The sequence below is a fragment of the Ranitomeya imitator genome, chromosome 4 (genome assembly GCF_032444005.1).
Source record: "Ranitomeya imitator isolate aRanImi1 chromosome 4, aRanImi1.pri, whole genome shotgun sequence".
Taxonomy (NCBI): Eukaryota; Metazoa; Chordata; class Amphibia; order Anura; family Dendrobatidae; genus Ranitomeya; species Ranitomeya imitator.
Window position 1 is genome coordinate 358,614,142 of NC_091285.1, and position 22,502 is coordinate 358,636,643.

At 44.6% G+C, this 22,502-nt stretch overlaps 1 protein-coding gene across 1 annotated transcript in view; it reads right to left on the reverse strand.

Annotated features, from left to right (window-relative positions):
* The window catches only part of CDHR3 (cadherin related family member 3), a 108,581-nt gene that overhangs the window by 82,780 nt on the left and 3,299 nt on the right, over positions 1-22,502 (reverse strand). The window contains exons 2-3 of the mRNA XM_069765082.1: positions 11,783-11,967; positions 9,388-9,556 (exon numbers count right to left, since the gene is read on the reverse strand). Of these exons, the coding sequence (XP_069621183.1) occupies positions 9,388-9,556; positions 11,783-11,967 (354 nt within the window). The remainder of the gene's footprint in view (positions 1-9,387; positions 9,557-11,782; positions 11,968-22,502) is intronic.

Genomic DNA, 22,502 nt, shown 5'->3' on the forward strand with positions numbered 1-22,502 from the left:
TCTCGAGTCATGTCTGCTGCGGTCTCCCATTCTGCATCAGCCGCAGTGGAGCCTGCTCAGCGGAGACGTCGGTCCCAGCATCTCGCTCAGCCTGATACTGTGCAAAGGGTTACTGCTGCCTTTCCAGGCTCTGCTTTTGTAGCCAGCACTGTTCAGCGGCGAGCCGGCTTTTCTGGGACTAAGTCCTGCTTTGTATACACTGAGCATGCTTACGGGAGGACCTCTCTTTGGAGGTCGGGGGTCACACGCTCAGGTCCTGTAGCAGCTCCAATTGGGCCACTAGGATGGTGCTTGTCTGCTGCAGCTATATAAGGTTCGCATGGCCATGCGGCTAGTATCAACCTATGTTATGAGCTTTGCTACTTGGTGGTCATGTCTGCATGTGGTCAGGGTTGGCTGAAATAAGCCCTTAGAATACCGGCACCTTCAGTGAGGAGTTTTGTATGCTTGAATTCAGGGCCAAAGCAGCAGCACACCAAGCAGGGCGTGGGAGCGCCGCTCTACAGTCTCAGCAATAACGCCACCAGCAGTTTCTGAATTCTAAACACCAAGGGTCCTTCTTTACATTCTTTACCTTCTATTCTTGCACCAAAAACCAAGTAACCCCATGACTAAGACCCAGGAGGGTCGAAACATTGGGTTTTGAATCAGAATATATGACCTCACTGCTTGTGGCTTGTAACTTCATTTTTTTTATTATCTTTGGAGTAAATTGTGTAAACACACTTGCAAACTATCAGAGAGAGCGTGCAGTGAAACTCTACTACTACTCTGGATTCAGGGCCCGGCTGAAATAAGCCCCTAGAATACCGGCACCTCTGATGAGGAGTTGTTTGTGTGCTATGCTGTCTGCATGACCACTTTTTGCTTTGTTCAGTTAGGTAGCTGTGATCCTCTGTAAGGTTAAGGCTTCTTTTACACTTGCGTCGGTATGGGGCCGTTGCAATGCGTCGGCCCAACGTACCGACGCACGTTGTGAAAATTGTGCACAACGTGGGCAGTGGATGCAGTTTTTCAATGCATCCGCTGCCCAGTGTTAGGAGTCGAGTTTCCTCTGCTGCACAGGAGGAATCTCGATCCGTGTCTGCTGCGGTCTCCCATTCTGCATCGGCCGCAGTGGGGTCTGCTCAGCGGAGGCGTCGCTCCCAGTGTCTTGCTGGGACTGATTCTGTGCAGAGGGTTACTACTGCCTTTTCTGGCTCTCCTGTTGTACCCTGCACTGATCTGCGGCGAGCAGGCTTCTCTGGGACTAAGTCCTTATTTTCACACATTGAGCATGCCCAGGGCAAGATCTCCCGTTGGAGATCAAGGGTCACATGCTCAGGTACTGCAGCACATTCCATTGGTCCTCCAGGAAGGTCCTGAAAGGGCAAAACTTCGGTAGCAGCTTCCTGTGCTGCAACTATATTAACTGCGCATGACCGCACGGCCATGCGCTAGTATTGTCTTGATAATATGTGTGTGTGTTGTGAGTGAAAGTCGCTCTTTAAAATACCCTCCCTATTGGATGACTGTTCGCGGAAGGTGTATGTTTGCTATCTAGCGCCCGACTTATCCAACAGCACGTTACACACATAACAGCGTCTAGTTGCTGTGACCGCCTGTACGGCGCCGTGCGCTTCCTCTGCGCTTTCCTTACCCAAGCCTGGGTGGTTAGTGGCGTCCGTCAGTGCGGCACTGCATGCACTCTCGTGCCTTTATATACTATTTAATAGTTTCCTTACACACCCAGTTGCGGTGTTGTGCCAGCAAGTGGTCTAATCGGACTTCAATCCTGTGTTGGGGTTGTGTTCGCTGACTTCTTGCTCGCGCTCTATGTGCGGTACCGCGGTCCTGTGACTCAACAGGATCGCTTCCTTCACGCAGGGTGAAGTTAACCCGTGCGTGTATACTTATAGTACCGCCATATAGTCCGTCTTACTAGCAGCAGGGTTTTTACCTGCACGGTGGACCTCGGACTGCGAACGCACCTAGTTTCATATCATCTATACTTGGTGCGTTCCGCCAGTCCTTAACATAATACTAGCGCCAAGGTCTGGCTAGTAAATGGCGGACATTCAGCAATCTTTGCGGTATATCCAGCAGCTGGAGGGTAGGTTGACGGCTCTCGAGAGCTCAACCTCAGCTGTGGATGTTACCGCAGTTGCTGTACAGGCTGCTAGCGTGGCTGCAGCAACCTTGTCCACTGCCACCCCAGTTCCGACATTATCCCGCCTCCCGTTGCCAGAAAAATTTTCTGGAGATTGCAAAACTTGTAGGGGATTCGTGAGTCAGTGCTCTATCCATCTCGAGCTCCTGGCTGCACGTTTTCCTACAGAGCAGGCTAAGGTGGGATTTATTGTCTCTCTCTTGCCGGACAGGGCGTTGGAGTGGGCTACGCCGCTGTGGGAGCGTGGTGATCATGTGGTGCAGAGTGCTCCGTTGTTCCTGAGCACTCTGAGAAAGGTCTTTTTAGGACCTCAAGTCACCCATGACACAGCGCTCCAACTACTGGCTTTAACTCAGGGTGAGTCCTTGGTCAGCCATTTTTCCGTCCGCTTCCATACTTTAGCTTCCGAGCTGGAGTGGTCGGATAAGGCCCTTATCCCCATATTTTGGAGGGGCCTGGCTGATCACGTTAAGGACGCTCTGGCCACTAGGGAGATTCCTGCCACACTGGAGGAATTAATAACTGTCTCTACTCGTATTGACCTCCGTTTTAACGAGCGGAGGTTAGAGCGAGCCCAGTGTAGGCAGAGGTTTCGGCTGGCTCCCACCTTCGCCAAACCTTTGGAATCTCCAATCCAGGCATCCAAATCACATGAGGCCTTAGAGGTGACACGAGCGGGATCCAAATCTCTGTCCGCCCGTGCACATAAGGTCCATCATGTTTGCCAGCAGTCAGGACATCTTGCCTCCAAGGGTCCTCAGCGGTCGGGGAAACGTCAGCGTCTAGTGGCAGTTGGAGGAGGTACACTAGACACGGCGACGTTTGCCTCAAAGTTGTCTTTCAAGGGGACAATTACCATAGGCCCATCCACTCTTATGGTCGAGCTATGCGTGGATTCTGGGGCAGAGGGTAACTTTATGTCTTCCGCTTTTGCCCAGCGTCACGCAATACCCTTGGTGATGCTCGCCAAGCCAGTAACCGTTCGATTGGTAAATGGGTCAACACTACCCTCACAGATTACCCACCAAACCATTCCTTTCACGCTTTCTGTGTCTCCATAACATCAGGAGATAATCTCCCTATTAGTCATTCCTGAGGGAATTGATGAGGTCCTGTTGGGGATACCATGGCTTCGCTACCATTCTCCTCATATTGAGTGGTCCTCTGGGAGAATTTTGGGATGGAGTAAATCCTGCGAGGGTAGATGTCAGAGGGAGTGCGTTCAGGTTGCTACTACACAGGTACTCGCAGATCTTTCCTCTCTCCCCAAGCACTATTGGCCCTATGCAGACGTGTTCTCCAAAAGAGCTGCGGAGACCCTTCCGCCTCACCGCCCCTATGACTGTCCTATTGACCTCTTGCCTGGTGCTGAGCCTCCCCGGGGTCGAGTCTATCCGTTATCTCTCCCGGAGACGGAGGCAATGTCTCAGTATATCCAAGAGAATCTGGCAAGAGGATTCATTAGGAAGTCAGTGTCACCGGCAGGGGCTGGGTTCTTCTTCGTACAGAAGAAGACTGGAGACTTACGTCCATGCATAGACTACAGGGGTCTTAACTCCATCACCGTTAAGAACAAATACCCATTACCCCTGATATCTGAGCTGTTTGATAGGCTACGGGGAGCGAGGGTATTTACAAAGTTAGATCTGCGGGGTGCTTACAACCTGATTCGCATCCGTGAGGGGGATGAATGGAAGACGGCTTTTAACACCAGGGATGGGCACTATGAATATCTGGTGATGCCCTTCGGGCTCTGTAATGCCCCAGCCATTTTCCAAGACTTTGTGAACGACATCTTCCGAGATATGCTCACCACCTCGGTCGTAGTCTATCTGGATGATATTCTCATCTTCTCTCCAGATATTGACTCCCATCGGAGAGATGTTCGCAAAGTCTTCGACCTCTTACGGGCAAACTCCCTCTACGCCAAGTTGGAGAAGTGTGTGTTTGAGCAGGAGTCCTTGCCATTCTTTGGTTATATCATCTCTGCCCAGGGTTTGGCTATGGATCCTGCCAAGCTACAGGCTGTAATGGACTGGCAGGAACCCCATTCTCTTAAAGCGGTGCAGCGCTTTATGGGGTTCATTAATTACTATCGCCAGTTCATTCCACACTTCTCAACTTTGGTAGCTCCCTTGGTTGCCCTCACCAAAAAGGGAGCAAATCCCAAGTTATGGTCAGAGGAGGTCTCCAAAGCCTTTCTCTCGATCAAGTCTCATTTCGCTAGCGCTCCCATCCTACATCGCCCCAATGTTGATAAACCATTTATCTTGGAGGTGGATGCCTCATCTGTTGGTGCTGGAGCAGTCCTTTTCCAAAAGGATGCTCAAGGTCGGAAGCATCCTTGCTTCTTCTTCTCCAAGACCTTCACACCAGCGGAGAGGAATTATTCCATCGGGGACAGGGAGTTGCTAGCCATGAAGTTGGCTTTTTCAGAGTGGAGACATCTCTTGGAGGGAGCTCGCTTCCCTTCCAAGTCTTCACTGACCACAAGAACTTGGTATATCTACAAACGGCCCAGCGGCTGAATTCTCGCCAGGCTAGATGGTCCCTGTTCTTCTCCCGGTTCCATTTTACTCTCCATTTTCTCTCCGGGGAGAAGAACGTTCGTGCCGACGCTCTCTCCTGCTCCGTAGTGTCATCTGAGGAGGAGGAGGAGCCTCGGCTTATTGTCCCTTCTGAGAGCCTGAGAACTGTAGCTCCGGTTTCGCTAGAGTCTGTGCCCCCGGGCAAGACTTTCGTGCCAGCTAACTTGTGACCGGAGGTTCTCTCTTGGGCTCACTCCTCCAGAGTGGGTGGGCATTTTGGGACCAAGAGGACATCTGAGCTTTTGGCGAGAACATACTGGTGGCCGCATATGGCCCGAGATGTCAGGGACTATATTCAGGCGTGTGTTTCCTGCGCCCAGAATCGGACTCCTCGGCAATGGCCTGCTGGGTTGCTTTACCCTCTACCGGTGGCCGACAGGCCCTGGGAGATGGTCGGGATGGACTTTATGGTGGGCTTACCCAAGTCGCGTGGCTGCTCCATTATTTGGGTTGTCACCGACCATTTCTCTAAGATGGTGCATTTGGTGCCGCTTCCTCGGTTACCTTCAGCACGGGCCTTGGCGGTGTTGTTCATTAAGCACGTTTTCCGATTGCATGGTATGCCTGAAAAGATTGTCAGTGATCGGGGTCCCCAGTTCGCGTCTCGGTTTTGGAGAGAGCTCTGCCGTTTACTCAGCATAGAGTTAAACCTCTCCTCTGCATACCATCCCGAGACGAATGGGTTGGTGGAGAGAACCAACCAGACTCTGGTGACATATTTGTGTCATTTTGTCTCTGCTAGGCAGGACGACTGGGCATCTTTGCTACCTTGGGTGGAATTTGCCTTGAACAACGCCGTAGCCGATTCCACTGGTCAGACTCCTTTTCTCCTTAATTACGGCCAGCATCCGCGTGTCCCTGTGCCCATGCCCGTGTCATCCACCGATTCTAGGGTGGCAGACTGGGCGGTGTAGGCACGTGACATCTGGGACCGCACACAGGATGCCATCCGGGCCTCCAAGGAGAGAATGAGGGTTTCTGCTGATACACACCGGCGCCCCGCTCCGGTCTTTGCTCCTGGCGACTTAGTGTGGCTCTCCGCCCGTAACATCAGGCTGCGAGTTGAGTCCACTAAGTTTGCTCCTCGCTACATTGGCCCGTTTAAGGTTCTGGAACAGGTCAACCCTGTGGTCTACCGTTTGGCTATTCCTCCACGCCTTGGTATCACCGATACTTTTCACGTTTCCCTCTTAAAGCCCGTTCGTTTGTCCCGGTTTTCTGAGTCATCTGCTGGGACATCGGGTTCATCCACGGATGAGTTTGAGGTGAATGCTATTGTGGGGTGCAAGGTGGTACGTGGCAAGAAATTTCATCTGGTGGACTGGAAGGGTCACGGCCCAGAGGATAGAACCTGGGAGCCTGTAGAGCACATTCGGGCTCCGCTGCTTATTGCAGCTTTTGAGCGTAGTGAGGCTCAAGGAGGGGGGGGCCCTAGGAGGGGGGGTAATGTTAGGAGTTGAGTTTCCTCTGCTGCACAGGAGGAATCTCGATCCGTGTCTGCTGCGGTCTCCCATTCTGCATCAGCCGCAGTGGGGTCTGCTCAGCGGAGGCGTCGCCCCCAGCGTCTTGCTGGGACTGATTCTGTGCAGAGGGTTTCTACTGCCTTTTCTGGCTCTCCTGTTGTACTCTGCACTGATCTGCGACGAGCAGGCTTCTCTGGGACTAAGTCCTTATTTTCACACACTGAGCATGCCCAGGGCAAGATCTCCCGTTGGAGATCAAGGGTCACATGCTCAGGTACTGCAGCACATTCCATTGGTCCTCCAGGAAGGTCCTGAAAGGGCAAAACTTCGGTAGCAGCTTCCTGTGCTGCAACTATATTAACTGCGCATGACCGCACGGCCATGCGCTAGTATTGTCTTGATAATATGTGTGTGTGTTGTGAGTGAAAGTCGCTCTTTAAAATACCCTCCCTATTGGATGACTGTTCGCGGAAGGTGTATGTTTGCTATCTAGCGCCCGACTTATCCAACAGCACGTTACACACATAACAGCGTCTAGTTGCTGTGACCGCCTGTACGGCGCCGTGCGCTTCCTCTGCGCTTTCCTTACCCAAGCCTGGGTGGTTAGTGGCGTCCGTCAGTGCGGCACTGCATGTGCTCTCGTGCCTTTATTTACTATTTAATAGTTTCCTTACACACCCAGTTGCGGTGTTGTGCCAGCACGTGGTCTAATCGGACTTCAATCCTGTGTTGGGGTTGTGTTCGCTGACTTCTTGCTCGCGCTCTATGTGCGGTACCGCGGTCCTGTGACTCAACAGGATCGCTTCCTTCACGCAGGGTGAAGTTAACCCGTGCGTGTATACTTATAGTACTGCCATATAGTCCATCTTACTAGCAGCAGGGTTTTTACCTGCACGGTGGACCTCGGACTGCGAACGCACCTAGTTTCATATCATCTATACTTGGTGCGTTCCGCCAGTCCTTAACACCCAGTCTATGTCCCGGGGAGGAGGTGGCGGAGTTCTGGCCGCGCATGTGCAGTCGGAAATGGTGGACGCGACGTACAAAAAAACGTTACATTGAACTTTTTTTGTGACTACGGTTCCACAAAACACAACGGATGCAGTGCACGACGGATGCAACGTCAGTCTATGGGCAAAAAACGCATCCTGCGAGCACATTTGCAGGATCCATTTTTTGTCCAAAATGACGGATTGCGACGGATGCCACACGACGCAATTGTGAAAGTAGCATAACAGGGCACAACGTTTTCATATCTTTGTGATTCTGTGAAGTTAACAAAGTTCACTTATACCGCCATATAGTGCCGCCAATTAATTTGCAGCAGATGTCTCTGCACGGTGGACCCCAGGCTGAACACACCTTGTTGTTTCCTTCCTATACTCGGTGCGTTCTGCTAGCCCTAACAGACCCCTTTACATTTTTCACTCTGTTTCATTGCAGCCTTTTGATAAATTCAAAAAAGTTAATTTCTTCACATTAATGTACTCTCTGCACCACATCTTGACTGAAAAAAAAAACAGAAATGTAGAAATTTTTAGAAATTTATTCAAAAAGAAAAAACGAAATTTCACATGGTCATAAGCATTCAGAAACTTTCCTCAGTATTGAGTAGAAGCACCCTTTTGAGCTAGTACAGCCATGAGTCTTCTTGGGAATGATGGAACAAGTTTTTCACACCTGCATTTGGGGATCCTTTGCCAATCTTTCTTGCAGTTCCCATCCAGTTAAGTCAGATTGGATGGTGAACTTTGGTGTACAGCCATTTGCAAGTCTCTCCAGAGATGCTCAAATGGATTTAGGTCAGGGCTCTGGCTAGGCCAGTCAACAATGGTCACAGAGTTGTTCTGAAGCCACCCGTTTGTTATTTTAGCTGTGTGCTTAGGGTCATTGTCTTGTTGGAAGGTGAACCTTCAGCCATGTCTGAGGTCCAGAGCACTCTGGAAGAGGTTTTCTCCACACATACCACTTAGAATATCACCAAAAAGGTCTATCTTCGTCTCATCAGACCAAAGAATCTTATTTCTCATAGTCTGGGAGACCTTCATGTGTTTTTTGTTTTTTTTTAGCAAACTCTATATGGGTTTTCATATGTCTTGCACTGAGGAGAGGCTTCTGTTGGGCCCCTCTGCCATAAAGGCCCGAATGGTGGAGGGCTGCAATGATAGTTGACTTTGTGGAACTTTCTCCCATCTCGCTACTGCATCTCTGGAGCTCAGCCACAGTGATCTTGGGGTTTTCTTTACCTCTCTCACCAAGGCGCTTCTCCCACAATTGGTCTGTTTGGCTGGACAGCCAGGTCTAGGAAGACTTCTGGTGGTCCCAAACTTCTTCCATTTAAGGATTATGGAGGCCACTGTGCTCTTAGCAACCTTGAGTACTGCAGAAATTCTGTTGTAACCTTGGCCAGATCTATGTCTTGCCACAATTTTGTCTCTGAGCTCCTTGGCCAGTTCCTTTGACCTCATGATTCTCATTTGGTCTGACATGCACTGTGAGCTGTGAGGTCTTATAAAGACAGGTGTATGACTTTACAAATCAAGTCCTATCAGTTTAAAAACAGCTGGACTCCAATGAAGGAGTAGAACCATCTCAAGGAGGATCACAAGGAAATGGACAGCATGTGACTTAAATATGAGTGTCTGAGCAAAGGGTCTGAATACTTATGACCATGTGATATTTCAGTTTTACTTTTTTATTAAATTTGCAAACATTTCTACATTTCTGTTTTTTTTCAGTCAAGATGGGGTGCAGAGTTTACATTAATGTGAAAAAATGAACTTTTTTGAATTTACCAAATGGCTGCAATGAAACAAAGAGTGAAAAATTTAAAGTGGTCTGAATACTTTCCGTACTCACTGTATATTTATTTATAAATGATTTGACCCTAAAGGCACATTCTAGACAAACTTGTCTAATGATTTAATGAAGAATGCAATAAAGAAGAATCTATGTTTGATGTTCTGTCTATTCAAGTCTTGAATTAGGCAAAACATATTATATCAAGTTGGTAAAGAAAGCAAAAATGTATCAATACTGCATGTACAGTGAAGTAATTGCATTATGAATAAATACTGTACTCCCTCTTATCATAACGTGCTCCACATGCATGAATTTCTGACCACATTTTAATTTTAGCAAATGTGTGCATTAATATGATAATACTTTGATTATAGCTGTTACTCACCTTGATTTGCTAGGTTATCGAGAAATACTGGAGGCTCATTAACATTAGTGAGTTGCACAGTTAAAGTTTGCAAATCAGTGGCCTTTTTGTCATCCTCTATGTAAATTTGTATATCAAAGCTACTGGGTGTAGTTTCAAAATCAAGTACAGGAGTCCCTGTGGTTACCACCTGTAAGAAGTACAATATTTACACTTCAGATGGTTTTATATGAAAACACATACAACTCCAATTCCCAAAAAGTTGGGACGCTGTGTGAAATGTAAAGAAAACAAGAATTGAATTATTTGAAAACCTCTTATAGACACATTTTATTCACTGTTGAACATAGATCACAGATTAGTATGTGAAACTTAGACATTATTCCGTTTCATTTGAATAAAGTAACTACGGTAATTAAGAAATTGGTGGCAGCAACACATCACAGAAAAGTTGGGACAGGGCCATGCCTACCATTGTGTAGTATCCCCTCTGTTTACAACATTCGGTTAGCACGGTGGCGCAGTGGTTAGCACAGCAGCCTTGCAGCGCTGGAGTCCTGGGTTCAAGCCCCACTAAGGACAACATCTGCAAAGAGTTTGTATGTTCTCCCCGTGTTCGCGTGGGTTTCCTCCGGGCACTCCGGTTTCCTCCCACATTCCAAAGACATACTGATAGGGAATTTAGATTGTGAGCCCCATCGGGGACAGCGATGATAATGTGTGCAAAAGTGTAAAGCGCTGCGGAATATGTTAGCGCTATATAAAAATAAAGATTATTATTTTATTATTTATTATTATTCGGTAAACTTCTGGGAAGGGAGGAGAGACCAATTGCTGGAGTTTTAGGAGAGGAATGTTGTTCTACTCTTGTCTGATGTAGGGTTCTAGCTGCTCAACAGTCCTGCAGTAATTTCCATGACCAAATCACATCACTGCACCAAATCATGTTTTTAATGCAGTGCCAAAAGTTCACAAGTTTCCAATATTGAATGTAGGCTTTGTCATTTGTGCACATGGATTTCTCCTTAAAACTCTGAATATTTTGATGATATTATCTAATGTAGATGGTGGGATAGTCAAAATCTTAATAATTTTACTTCTGGGAACATTTTTCTGAAAATGTTTCACAATTTTTAGATGCAGCTATTCACAGATTGGTGAACCTCTAACCATCTTTTCTTCTGAAAGACTCTGCCTCTCTAACATTCTCTTTTTATACACAGTATTGTGGCTTAGATGAAAATTTACCCATCAGCTCATTTCCATCAGGAATCACTTACTTTTCCTGCCGTTTGTTAACCCTGTCAACTCAACTTCTGATCTGTGGCTCTACGTTTTATTTTGAATAAAATATAGCTATAAAGTCATATGGCTATAAGAGATTTCCAAATCATTACATTCCTATGTACTTTACATTTTACACAGTGTCCCAATGATTTTGGAATTGGGGTTGTACAATAATCACGTGAATGTAGATACATCTATATCACTGCAACTCTTACAGATTATATACATTTGTATATTGTGTTAAGCCAATGAAATAATTAACAAACCAGAGTATATTATAGAATGTTTTGCCATGTTCAAGCTAACCCTTCAGGCAGGGAAGTGTGGGCACTGAAGGTTTGCGTAAATGGGCACCTTGTGTGAAATGCCTAATTTCGGACCTTGAAATACAGTAACTAGGGTTAGGCAGGTTTCCTAATCTTTTTATTATATGTATAATGTATTGTTACAACTTTTTAAAAGGGGTTGTCCAGGACTGAAGTATTAATGACCTACCGATAGTATAGGTCATCAATTGGAAATCACTAGGGGTCCTGATACCTTATCAATCAAGCTGAAAACTGCAAAATCTGAAACTAAGAGATGTACATCAATTGGAGTTAAAGAGCCATATTCGACTTCATCTGAATGGGAGATAAAGTACAATACTCAGCAATGTCCACTAAGAATACATGAGGCTGTGTTGTTCTGCCTAGTATATCACTTACTTCAAATTGCCGCGGGTGCAGTTTTCAGCTTATCAGTGGAGGTATCAGATATCGGTATCGGACCCCCACCAATCTCCAATTTCTGACTTATCTTGTACGGTATATAGGTCATCAGTATTTGAGTACTGGACAAACCCTAAAAGGTAAATAGGCATTGACTATTAATGTATGGAGCTGTTGCGTTCCGCCCTGCTCATTGTTTAGGTCCTGACAATGCTAGTGCAGTTTTCAGCTGCTAAATGGGGGTGCCAGCTTTCACCCTCCCTAAGGTTCTCCTATAGATCAGACATTGATATTTATGAACAATTTCCTAATGTAATAGTAAGTTTCATCAGCATAAGGATTTTCCAGACTATAACTTGTAAGAATAATCTGTAACTATAAAAACTGTCGTTATCATTTATCTATTAAAAAGATATTACCAAATAATTTGGGGGCTGTTCATCAATTCTGAAGGCACGGGTAAGTGGATTGCTGTTTATAATTCTAGGAGTTATTAACAATGAAGTTGAGGTTACGGAAAATGTATAGGCAACTATTCCAGCTGGTTGGTTTTCCTCCAGTGAAGTCGTATTAGGCAGTCCAACAAACAATGATGTGCCTCCTCCTTTTAACAAAAATAAGATGCAATATGAACAGAACAATTTTAGAAAAAAATCGTCCATAACAATATGTATGAAATATGGTAGAAAGGAATGAGATAAATCCACCATGTCAGCTTATCCTGTCACTGGGTAAGTAAAGACATACAGATATATATCCAATATAAAAAGACACCTATCCAGTCAGTTTAAATCTTCATTTAGAAGTTCATTATCCTCATGTTTTTCACAGATACAACACATAATTATTATAGTTTATGGTCATATTCACAAGCCCAGAGACATGCCTATTTATTATCTACTTTATAGATCTGCCCTTTTCTATTTTTATGTCATCTGACACATAATGAGAAGAACTATAAGAATTAGGTACTGTTCCAAGTAGGGTAACCTTGTTGTGGTGGGATAGCTTTTAAATTTTTTTTTATCAAAACAATCTTAATTAAGTACCCTAAATTATTTACATGTACTATTACTATTTACTTACTATTTAGTATTTGCTCATTTTTTGTTTTTGATACAGGATATGTATCTGCAGCGCCCCAGAGTCCTGGTTTGTTGCAGTAATGTTATTCTTCCACCAGGGGGAGTGATGTTACATCTGAAGGCAATGAAAGAGATCTTCTGTCCAGGTATCACAAACATTACATACACTTCACACTCCAGCCATCAGGGGGAGCTAAAGGTTCAATCTATTAGGCCACTCCTCACACTTGGGTAAAACTGGTGGGTTGGGGAGGAAGTTAGTCAGAGTTCCTGGCTGGGGACCGAGATGGAAAGGTCTCCAGGTCGAGCTGGCTGGAGTGATCTCCAGTCAGATCCAGACTGCGGTCTGAGGAGGACGAGGGTACACGGAGCTGCGCCTGCATCCCATGCGGCAGCATCCTAAGAAAGGACACGAAAGGAAGTGTGTTGCAGTGAGTGAGCAACTAAGTCATAGCAACAGGAGTGAAACATCAGAGGGAGACCAGCTAGAAGCAGGCTGCCTCTTTCTGAAGTGCAGGACCGGTAGCCAGAACAGCAAGGGAGTAAAGAGCTCTATGTCGTTACTTCAGAGACTGGCAGGACAGTTAATTCCACGTTAGCTGCCTGACCATTTACACAGGAGGGACGGTGGCAACTTGTGGGGGCCGGGGCGTCTCTAGGATCCCTATAAAAAGCCTCAGGCCATTGGTCATACGTGTTTTGTTCTATCCGACCACGGGGAACAGTGAGAGGAGTAACAACAGTGAGGACCTTATTGGAGCTTATGCAAGTAGGGACCTACTGTATTACTGTGCGCTAGGGGAAGGCTACTGATTTCCACCTGGATAAGGGGACTCTGGATTTGCCTTCAGACCGGCCGGACTCTGCCTACCCTGTGGTCCCTACCCTGGACTGTGGATACTCTAGCCTTCAGTAAAGGTAAAGAGACTGCAACCGTGTGTCCTCGTTATTCACTGCGCCTCACACCATCCATCATCTACATTCTGGGAAGCCCTGGGGACATACTTCACCTGTGGGAAGGTATACCATCTAGCTGCCATAACATCACCCCAGCGGACCCCTAAGCAGCATCGGTCACCCTGACCGAATACCACAGGTGGCGTCACAAACATTATCCCTTTAAAGACCTTTCCCCCCACAACTTCAACGGACCTCCCGAGGGCCACTGACCGGGTCTGTCACCGTGACATCCCCCACTGAGAACCGAAGGGGCCCGACTCCGAGTACCCCACAGCCCTTGGGGGCGCTCCCTATCCAATGTCAACCACCCACCTATCCGGTCAGTTTAAAACCTAATATAGACGTTCGTTATTCTCATACGTGATATACATATGTTTTTCAAAGCTATAACAAGTACCTATTATACCTTTTGCGCATGTCCATTTTTTAATTCACTTTGCAGATCACATTTTCATATTCAAATGAAGCTGTGTGAATAAGCTGTGGGTACTCAGAGATTTTGGAGTGAAAGCGGAGCAGAAACTCTTCGACTCCTCCTCAAATCTCAAAATTCTTCAAAAACTTTGAGTTTCCACTTAGTGTCTATGTGCAGATGGAGTCTTTTTGCTGAGGTTTTGGAGCAAAAACTGAGTGGAAACTCAAAGTTTTTGATGAATTTTGAGATTTAGAGGAGGATTTTAGGAGTTTCCACTCAGTTTCTGATTCAAAAATTTCTCGAAAAACTGTGTTGGCACATGGCCGGTCTCTGTTCTGACAACTTATCAAAAAGACACCATGTGCACATGGCATAATTGCTTTTATTTTCAGATAAAATAATACACGAATAATAAAAACTGACACATGGAACAAAATTGGATCCTGCACACTAAAAAATGGCTACTTTTTCACATTAGGAAAATGCAGACATCGGAGTGAGACCTTACAGTATACTCATGTTAAGCCCCCCTGGCTAGTTTGCAGCAGTGGCGAGTATCCTAGTTAAACAATAAGATTAAAAATTCTTCCGCTTATGCCATAGAGTATTTTTAATCATGGAAGAAATAGTGGAAAAATCCAGCAATCTGAAAAAAACATTTTTATGTATAAGGCAGGGTTCACATTACGTCCAGGCAGTCCTTTAGACGGACTGCGTTACACCGTGGCATAATGCGGTGTAACGCAGTCCGTTAACACTGCCATTGAGCTCTACTTTGGACGCATCGCTAGCACACGCCCAAAATGGATCCGTCACCACTAGCGCAGATAGAGCATCTGCTAGCTCTATCTGCACTAGCGATATGACATGTCGGAACTTGCGTTAACGCAGCCCATTTAACGCATGTGTTGAATGGGCTGCTTTAACGCAATGTGAACCTAACCTAAAGCATCACATTTATATCTTGACAACATCAAGACTAAAAGCTTGGAAGGCTCGAAAGCCATAGACCTGGTCTCCACATGTTATCTTATATTATTTTCACTTTTTCCTTGTTTTTTACCATATCCAAATAAATGTGATGTTTTGTACCCTTATATATTATTTCTAAACTCTTTTTTGGTGATTACTTTGTATCTCCGTTCATACTGCACCCACACACACAGATGATACACCATTTGAAAGGTAAACTTGCCCCCTTCAGCAAGAAAATAGCCAAACAAACCACACATCCACGATGTGATCACAAAATATAGTTTAAACATTAATTTTCATAAACCTGCAATAAGGAAAAATGACCTGCAGGTGGCACCACACTACCCCAAAGCACACTACCTCCAAGCTGCTTACAGACATCACAAACAAATCCTAAAATTTGCCTTGGAGGCTTTGCAGCTTGCAGAACTCCTTGCCCAGCCGATTTCAGGCACATTGGAGGATTGCACACTTCACTGCAGGTGAGTCACATATGCAAACACATTTGCAAACATGCACTGCCTATTCAATTGCACACTTGCTCCGTTTATACTCCACCGACACACACAAATTATACACCATTTCAAAGGTCAAATTACCTGCAGGTGGCATTTGCCTTAGGGTCTTTCCAGCTTGCCAAAGTGCTTGCCCAGCTTATATCAGGCAAATTCGACGATTGCAAACTTCACTGCAGGTGAGTCACATATGCAAACACATTTTTAAACATGCACTGCTTTTTCGGTGATTACTTCGCCCAACACACACAAATAATACACAATTTGAAAGATAAACTTGCCGCCTTCAGCAATAAAAGACACAAACAAACCACACATTCACGATTTGATCAATAAATACAGTTTAAACATTCAGTTTCAGAAACCTGCAGAAAAAAGCAATAACCTGCAGGTGGCGCCACAAACTCAAGTTGCTCCGTTTATACTCCACCCACACAAATGATACACCATTTCAAAAGGTCAAATTTCCTGCATGTGGCATTTGCCTCAGGGTCATTCTAGCTTGCCAGCCTATTTTGGGCAAATTCGAGGATTGCACACTTCACTGCAGGTGAGTCACATATGCAATCATATTTGTATACATGCACTGCTTTTTCGGTGATTACTCTGCCCCACACACACAAATAATACACCATTTGAAAGGTAAACTTGCCCCCTTCAGCAAGAAAAGACACAAACAATCCACCCACTCATGATTTGATCAATAAATACAGTTTAAACATTCATTTTCAGAAACCTGCAGAAAAAAACAATAACCTGCAGGTGGCACCACAACCTCAAGACATTTTTTTAGCCTCTACTTATCAAACCAATTTATTGTATTACCAATCTACATACATAAATACTCCTCTGTGTTCATCATCTCATTAAATACATTAACATTTGACCAGCTTGATTTTCCAGAAATTGCCTGCGCCCCGACAACCAATGTGCAAAAATTTTGCATGGGCCAAGTCTATATAAAATATATTTTTGCAGTTGTGAGATTTTTCTAAAATATCTTCCATGATTTCAGCTCAGGAGCTGGCCTGATCCCTCCGTGCACCGTGCCCTGATTCAATATATCTTCTACATCGGTGAGCTGATAAACTGTTCATTTTCTCATAGTATTTTTAATACCTAGTAAATGATAAACTAGTTTGCTAATACAAGCACTTTGCAATTTTACAAATTAAAGAACCTGAGACAACCTCTTTAGGTTCTAAATGCTGTACATACTATAATGTACAGCATCATGTGCACAGTATGTTTAAATTCAGTCTGCACTTTTATGGACCTTTTAGACGATCAAGCCTTTTTATAGTAAAGTACTTTAGTCCCTGTAAGTAATGAAATTGAGAAGGAATGACACTGGACATTAGCATAAACAGAAACAGAAACACAACTACTTTTCCAGTACAGATTACAGCTACATACATTCTCTATCTATGCCATGACTGGTAACGTGCTGTTTAAACGAATACTTAAAATCCATTAAAAAAATGACAATACACTAGTTTTGCTGTTTTATTTTCCAATGTATTCACAAAATTGCCCAATGTGATCTCTTACGCTTCTAAGGACTCCCTTTATTGGCCAAAATGAATGGCAGACATTTCCCTAGTGTAGTGCATGGTCACCTATACATTTAATTAGGTGGCATCTAATGTTGTACATTGGCATATGAGACCTGCTGCTGTATCAGCAATAGCAACTTGCTTCTATTAGTTCCAGCAGCCAGATCTGCGGAGATCAGCTGATTCCGATGTCTTTAGCTGCCAAGCCTGTGGTGATCCGCTGATGACCAGAAGAACTTGCTATTGAAGTCTGTTATGGTTGCCTTAAGTGTTTAGAACAAGTAGGAGCATGTCTGTACTTACACTTTACATGTGTAGAATATTCATGTGTAATGATGTGTAATGATGTGTAAGTGATCACTAAGAAGTGATTCATGAAATAGCTGAAGCTGCTCCTTGCAAACAGAACTCCTCTTGTGTCAAACATTGTGTAAATAAGCAAATCAACCAACCATGTCAGTATTTGAAATCTCCTAGAAATGTCCTGAAAACGTGAATCGCTTCTTTGACACAAGGAAGAAAATCTGTGACATCAGATCATGAGTCTCTGGGCTATTGGAGGTGCTAGAGCTTCTCAATGGCACGGGATGATATGTCTACAGTATATGTGGAAGTGGTAAATGATAAGGAATCTCAGGGAAGAATATTAGCAGAAGATGATATGTATTGTGTCGAAACAGTCTGCAATGTTTCAGCCATTTCATATTGAGAGATTGATAGTTTGATTTTGTGGACAATTGTCAAGCACAATAAGCAATATTTTGTATCCTATGGTTAATGCTGTTCCAGATTCTTTATTGCCATGTAATACTCTGTTTTCTAAACCAAATGCCTCTAATAGAATTTGAGAATAAAGTAGCAGGAATCAAACACAGATACATCTAGCTCTACAAGGACGCATTAGCAATATCAGTAGGACAAAGGTATTGATACAGTAGATAAAGGGAAAATAATAAATTATCTTTAGGGAACAAACAAAGAATATACTAATTTGTTACAACTGACTTTTGTAGAAAACCTTGATCTTAGTGAAATTTATGGATTGTACACAGTATATACCAACACATATACATACATATACTATCTGGGACGGACATACCATTGGTGGAAGGGCAGCAAGAACTAAGGGGGCCACTACCACCTCCAAAGTAGGTGGAATTGTGCATTATGATGAGCTATTGGACTGCAAAGGATGAATGGGGTCCACAGAGTTCTGGAGGGGAAGGGGATACAGACAGGAGAGGGCCCCTGTACAACAACAGTATACAGGTCATTGGCAGTTCTACTTCTATATATCATCATCATGCACCTGTTTAAGCTGCTAACTTCTATAGCAGTGGTAGTGGGCCCCTTTGAGACTTGGGTCTCCTTAAGGTTTAATTTGTAGGACTACAGTTGTTATTGTCCTACTATAATGATGTGCAATTTTTATCTTTAAGAAGTAGCCTGAGCTTGTATGCTGTTGTTGTTAAGGAGTTTCCACTGACCTAAATAAAAACCTGCAATTATTACTAATAAAAAGTAGTTACTTGGCGGCATTGTTCTTGTAGGAACTCTCTGAAATAGTAAACACTTAGAAAAAATTGTCCCTGCACATGGATGACCCAAAAGGTGCACCAAATCCATGAGGAGGTGTGTGCCTTTAATAAATAATTAATAAATAATTAATAAATTTGTTGCTCTTTACTCCTATGGGCTTCTAGACTGATGTATGGAAGGCCAATCTTGGTCACTTCACTGGAGGTTACGTATCCTGGTACCAATTGTAATGGCTGTCTGACTTTGCTAGTGAAATAGATGTTCCTCTTAAAAATAAAAAATAAAAAACTGTAGCAGTTATGGTTTGTGTTGCATCTCAGCCATGAGAGGAGCACTCTGTCTGGTGTTATCCTAAGTACATTTTTAACACTAATATTATGTTCCCACGATAAGTTTTTGGTGAGTTTGTGACTCTGCTTATTTTCGCTGAGCAAAAAACACAGCCTATCACAATTCCAGCAATGTGAATGGGATATGGTGGAGATGGTATGCTAAAACAGACCTTTTGATCTTTAAGGTCTAAGGAAACCTCTCTAGCTATACATAAATCTGGGATATGGTGGAGATGGATATCTAACATCAGCCACCAGAGTGGTTACCAACATCTGCTCACATCTGCTATATATTACACCAGTCTTGCCCTGCTTGTGTTCATATTGTTTTTATGCTTTTTGGGTTCTAGTCTTCCCCTTAGGACAGTACTTGCCTGTCTAGCAATAGAGGTCCTGTAGCCTGTGGGTAGAAGGGTTCACTAGCGGCTGTAGGGTGTAATAGGGCCCCCAGGGTCAGCCATCATGGAGCGGGGGCGCCAATACGCTCCCCCCTAGGGTGCCAACCTCCGCTGGCAGGTAGGGTGTATCTAGGGTCCTGGGTAGGGATTTCTAGTGGAATCCCATAGTTTTTATTGGGTTGGACACTGTGTTTTGTTGGTTTAGTTTGGTCACTGTTGGTGGCATTGTGTGCCTTGGTTTTAATAATAAAGATTATTTGGGTATTTATATGATTTTTCTTCAGCTAACCCTGTGGAGCATTTAAGTTGTTGTTTTTTAAAAACACATGTTAAAAAAATATTAAAAAACACAATGAAATAACGCAAGGACCTTAAGAAATGCAGAAATTCTGAGGAAAATCTGCAAAATCAAATGTACCAAATACTCATCTACTCATCCTAAAGAACCAAGCATTTTATTACACGTTTCCCAATATTGCATCTGTTGGAAAGATAAGATCAGAGTAGATTGCATATCAAGTCATATTATTTAATTATTTATTGTACATTTATTATATTAATACATTTATTATATAATGTATTCTAGTAGTAAAGCACTATAAATAATTGCTACATTTGATAAACTCTTCACAATCCAGAATAAAGCTGTTTTTATTGTATAGGGGGTCTTATTCCTTAACCCCTTTTTGACATCAGACGTACTATCCCGTTGAGGTGATTCCTATGACAATCGACGGGATAGTACGTCATACGCAATCAGCCGCACTCACGGCCGCAGTCGGATGTCAGCTGATGATCACAGCTGACACCCAGCACTATGTGCCAGGAGCAGTCACGGACCGCTCCTGGCACCTTAACCCCCGACACACTGTGATCAAACAAGATTGCAGCGTTCCGGTGGCATAAAGAAGCATCGCGCAGGGAGGAAGCTCCCTGCGTGCTTCCCTGAGACCCTTGGAACAACGCGATGTGATTGCATTGTTCCGAGCGTCTCCTCCCTACAGGCCAAGATGGCTGCGGGGTCCTTCCGGGTCCTGCAGGGAGGTGGCCCTTCACTGCCTATCAGATCGCTGATCTGACACAGTGCTGTGCAAAGTGTCAGGTCAGCGATCTGACTTTATACAGTGATGTCCCACCCTGGGACAATGTAAAAAAGTTTTAAAAAAATATACTGTGTAAAAATATTTTTCTTAAAAATTCCTAAATAAAGAAAAAAATAAATACATTTCTTTATGTAAATTAAAAAAAAACAATAAAAGTACACATATTTGGTTTCCCCGCGTTCGTAGCGACCCGACCTATAAAACTGTCTCACTAGTTAGCCCCTTCAGTGAACTTCATAAAAAAACTAAATAAAAAACGAAGCAAAAAACAATACTTTATCATCATACCGCCAAACAAGAGGTGGAATAGCACACGATCAAAAAGACAGATATAAATAAACATGATACCACTGAAAAATTAATCTTGTCTCGCAAAAAAATGAGCCACCATACAGCGCCATCAGCGAAAAAAATAAAAAAAAGTTATAGCTCTCAGAATAATGTGATTCAAAAACAATGATTTTTTTTATATAAAATAGTTTTTATTGTATAAAAGCGCCAAAACATACAAAAGGTATAAAAGAGGTATCGCTGTAATCATACTGACCAAAAGAATAAAACTGCCTTATCAATTTACCACACGCGGAACCACGGGCGGATTAAGGGTAGCCAGGGCCCCGGGCTGTTCAGACACTGTGGGCCCCCCGGTCATGTGACGGGGTCATGTGATGGGGTCATGCGACGGGGTCATCATATACCTGAACCAGATTATTCCAGAAAAATAGTTGCTGTTTGAAACTATAACCTGTCAAACATCCATTGATCTAGTCAATTTACCCTTCAGTTAGGAAGAAGAAAAAAAACACAATACTATCACTATAACTGCCAGTATTCACAGGATATCTGTACTTAGTATGCAGTATCTGTGTAGAGGTAATACAGTGATCACCGGTGACATTATACACAGGACCTCTGTATATAGTATACAGTGTATAGTGTCAGTCTATAGGTAACACTGACTCACCAGTGACGTCTCTAGGTGAAGTCCTTCATCTTTCATCCAGCACAGACCGCCATCACTTCATCCAGCCAGGACTTGTCTCTGGAGGAAATAACAGTTATCTCGAGCTCCGCTTGCAGAACACATTACTTAATTTTTCCCAACTTCTACATTACACCACATGAAGAAAAAGAGGCAACATAGTGTCACTCTACACAGTAACAGGACGGCCCCCCCCATTTAAAACAGTGTCCTCAAAAAATAAAATAAATACATCACTGCAGTAATAATATCCCTTAATTAGCCCCTATGGTAATAATAATATCCCCCATCCTGGCCACGTGTATCTCATTCCTAGCTCCAGCCATATGTTCTCCCATCCTGCCCTCATGAGTATCCATTCTGCCCCATATGATTTCCCCATCCTGGCCATCAGTCTCCATCGTATCCATCCTGCCTTATGATCCTGCACGATCTGTCTCCAATCTTGCCCCATGTCTTTCATTCTGCCCCGTGTCTCCAATCATGGCCCATATCTACATTCTGCCCATGTCTCCAATCCTGCCCTATCTGTCTCCAGTCCTGCCCCCAGTGTGTCCAGCATCTCTGCAACCAGTATCCAGCATCTCTGCCCCCATTGTCCAGCATCTCTGCCCCCATTGTCCAGCATCTCTGCCCCATTGTCCAGCATCTCTGCCCCCAGTGCCCAGCATCTCTGCCCCAGTGTGTCCAGCATCTCTGCCACCAGTATCCAGCATATCTGCCCCCAGTGTCCAGCATCTCTGCCCCCAGTGTGTCCAGCATCCTGCCCCCAATGTCCAGCATCCTGCCCCCAGTGTGTCCAGCATCCTGCCAAAGTGTGTCCAGCATATTACTCCCAGTGTGTCCAGCAATCTGCCCCAGTGTGTCCAGCATATTGCCACCAGTGTGTCCAGCATATTGCCCCCAGTGTGTCCAGCATATTGCCCCCAGTGTGTCCCGCATATTGCCCCCAGTGTGTCCAGCATATTACCCCCAGTGTGTCCAGCATATTGCCCCCCAGTGTGGCCAGCATCCTGCCCCCAGTGTCTCCAGCATATTGCCCCCAGTGTGTCCAGCAATCTGCCCCATTGTGTCCAGCATATTGCCCCCAGTGTGTCCAGCATCCTGCCCCCAGTGTCTCCAGCATATTGTCCCCAGTGTCTCCAGCATATTGCCCCCAGTTTCTCCAGCATATTGCCCCCAGTTTCTCCAGCATATTGTCCCCATTGTCTCCAGCATATTGCCCCCAGTGTGTCTAGCATATTGCCCCAGTGTGTCCAGCATCTCTGCCCCCAGTGTC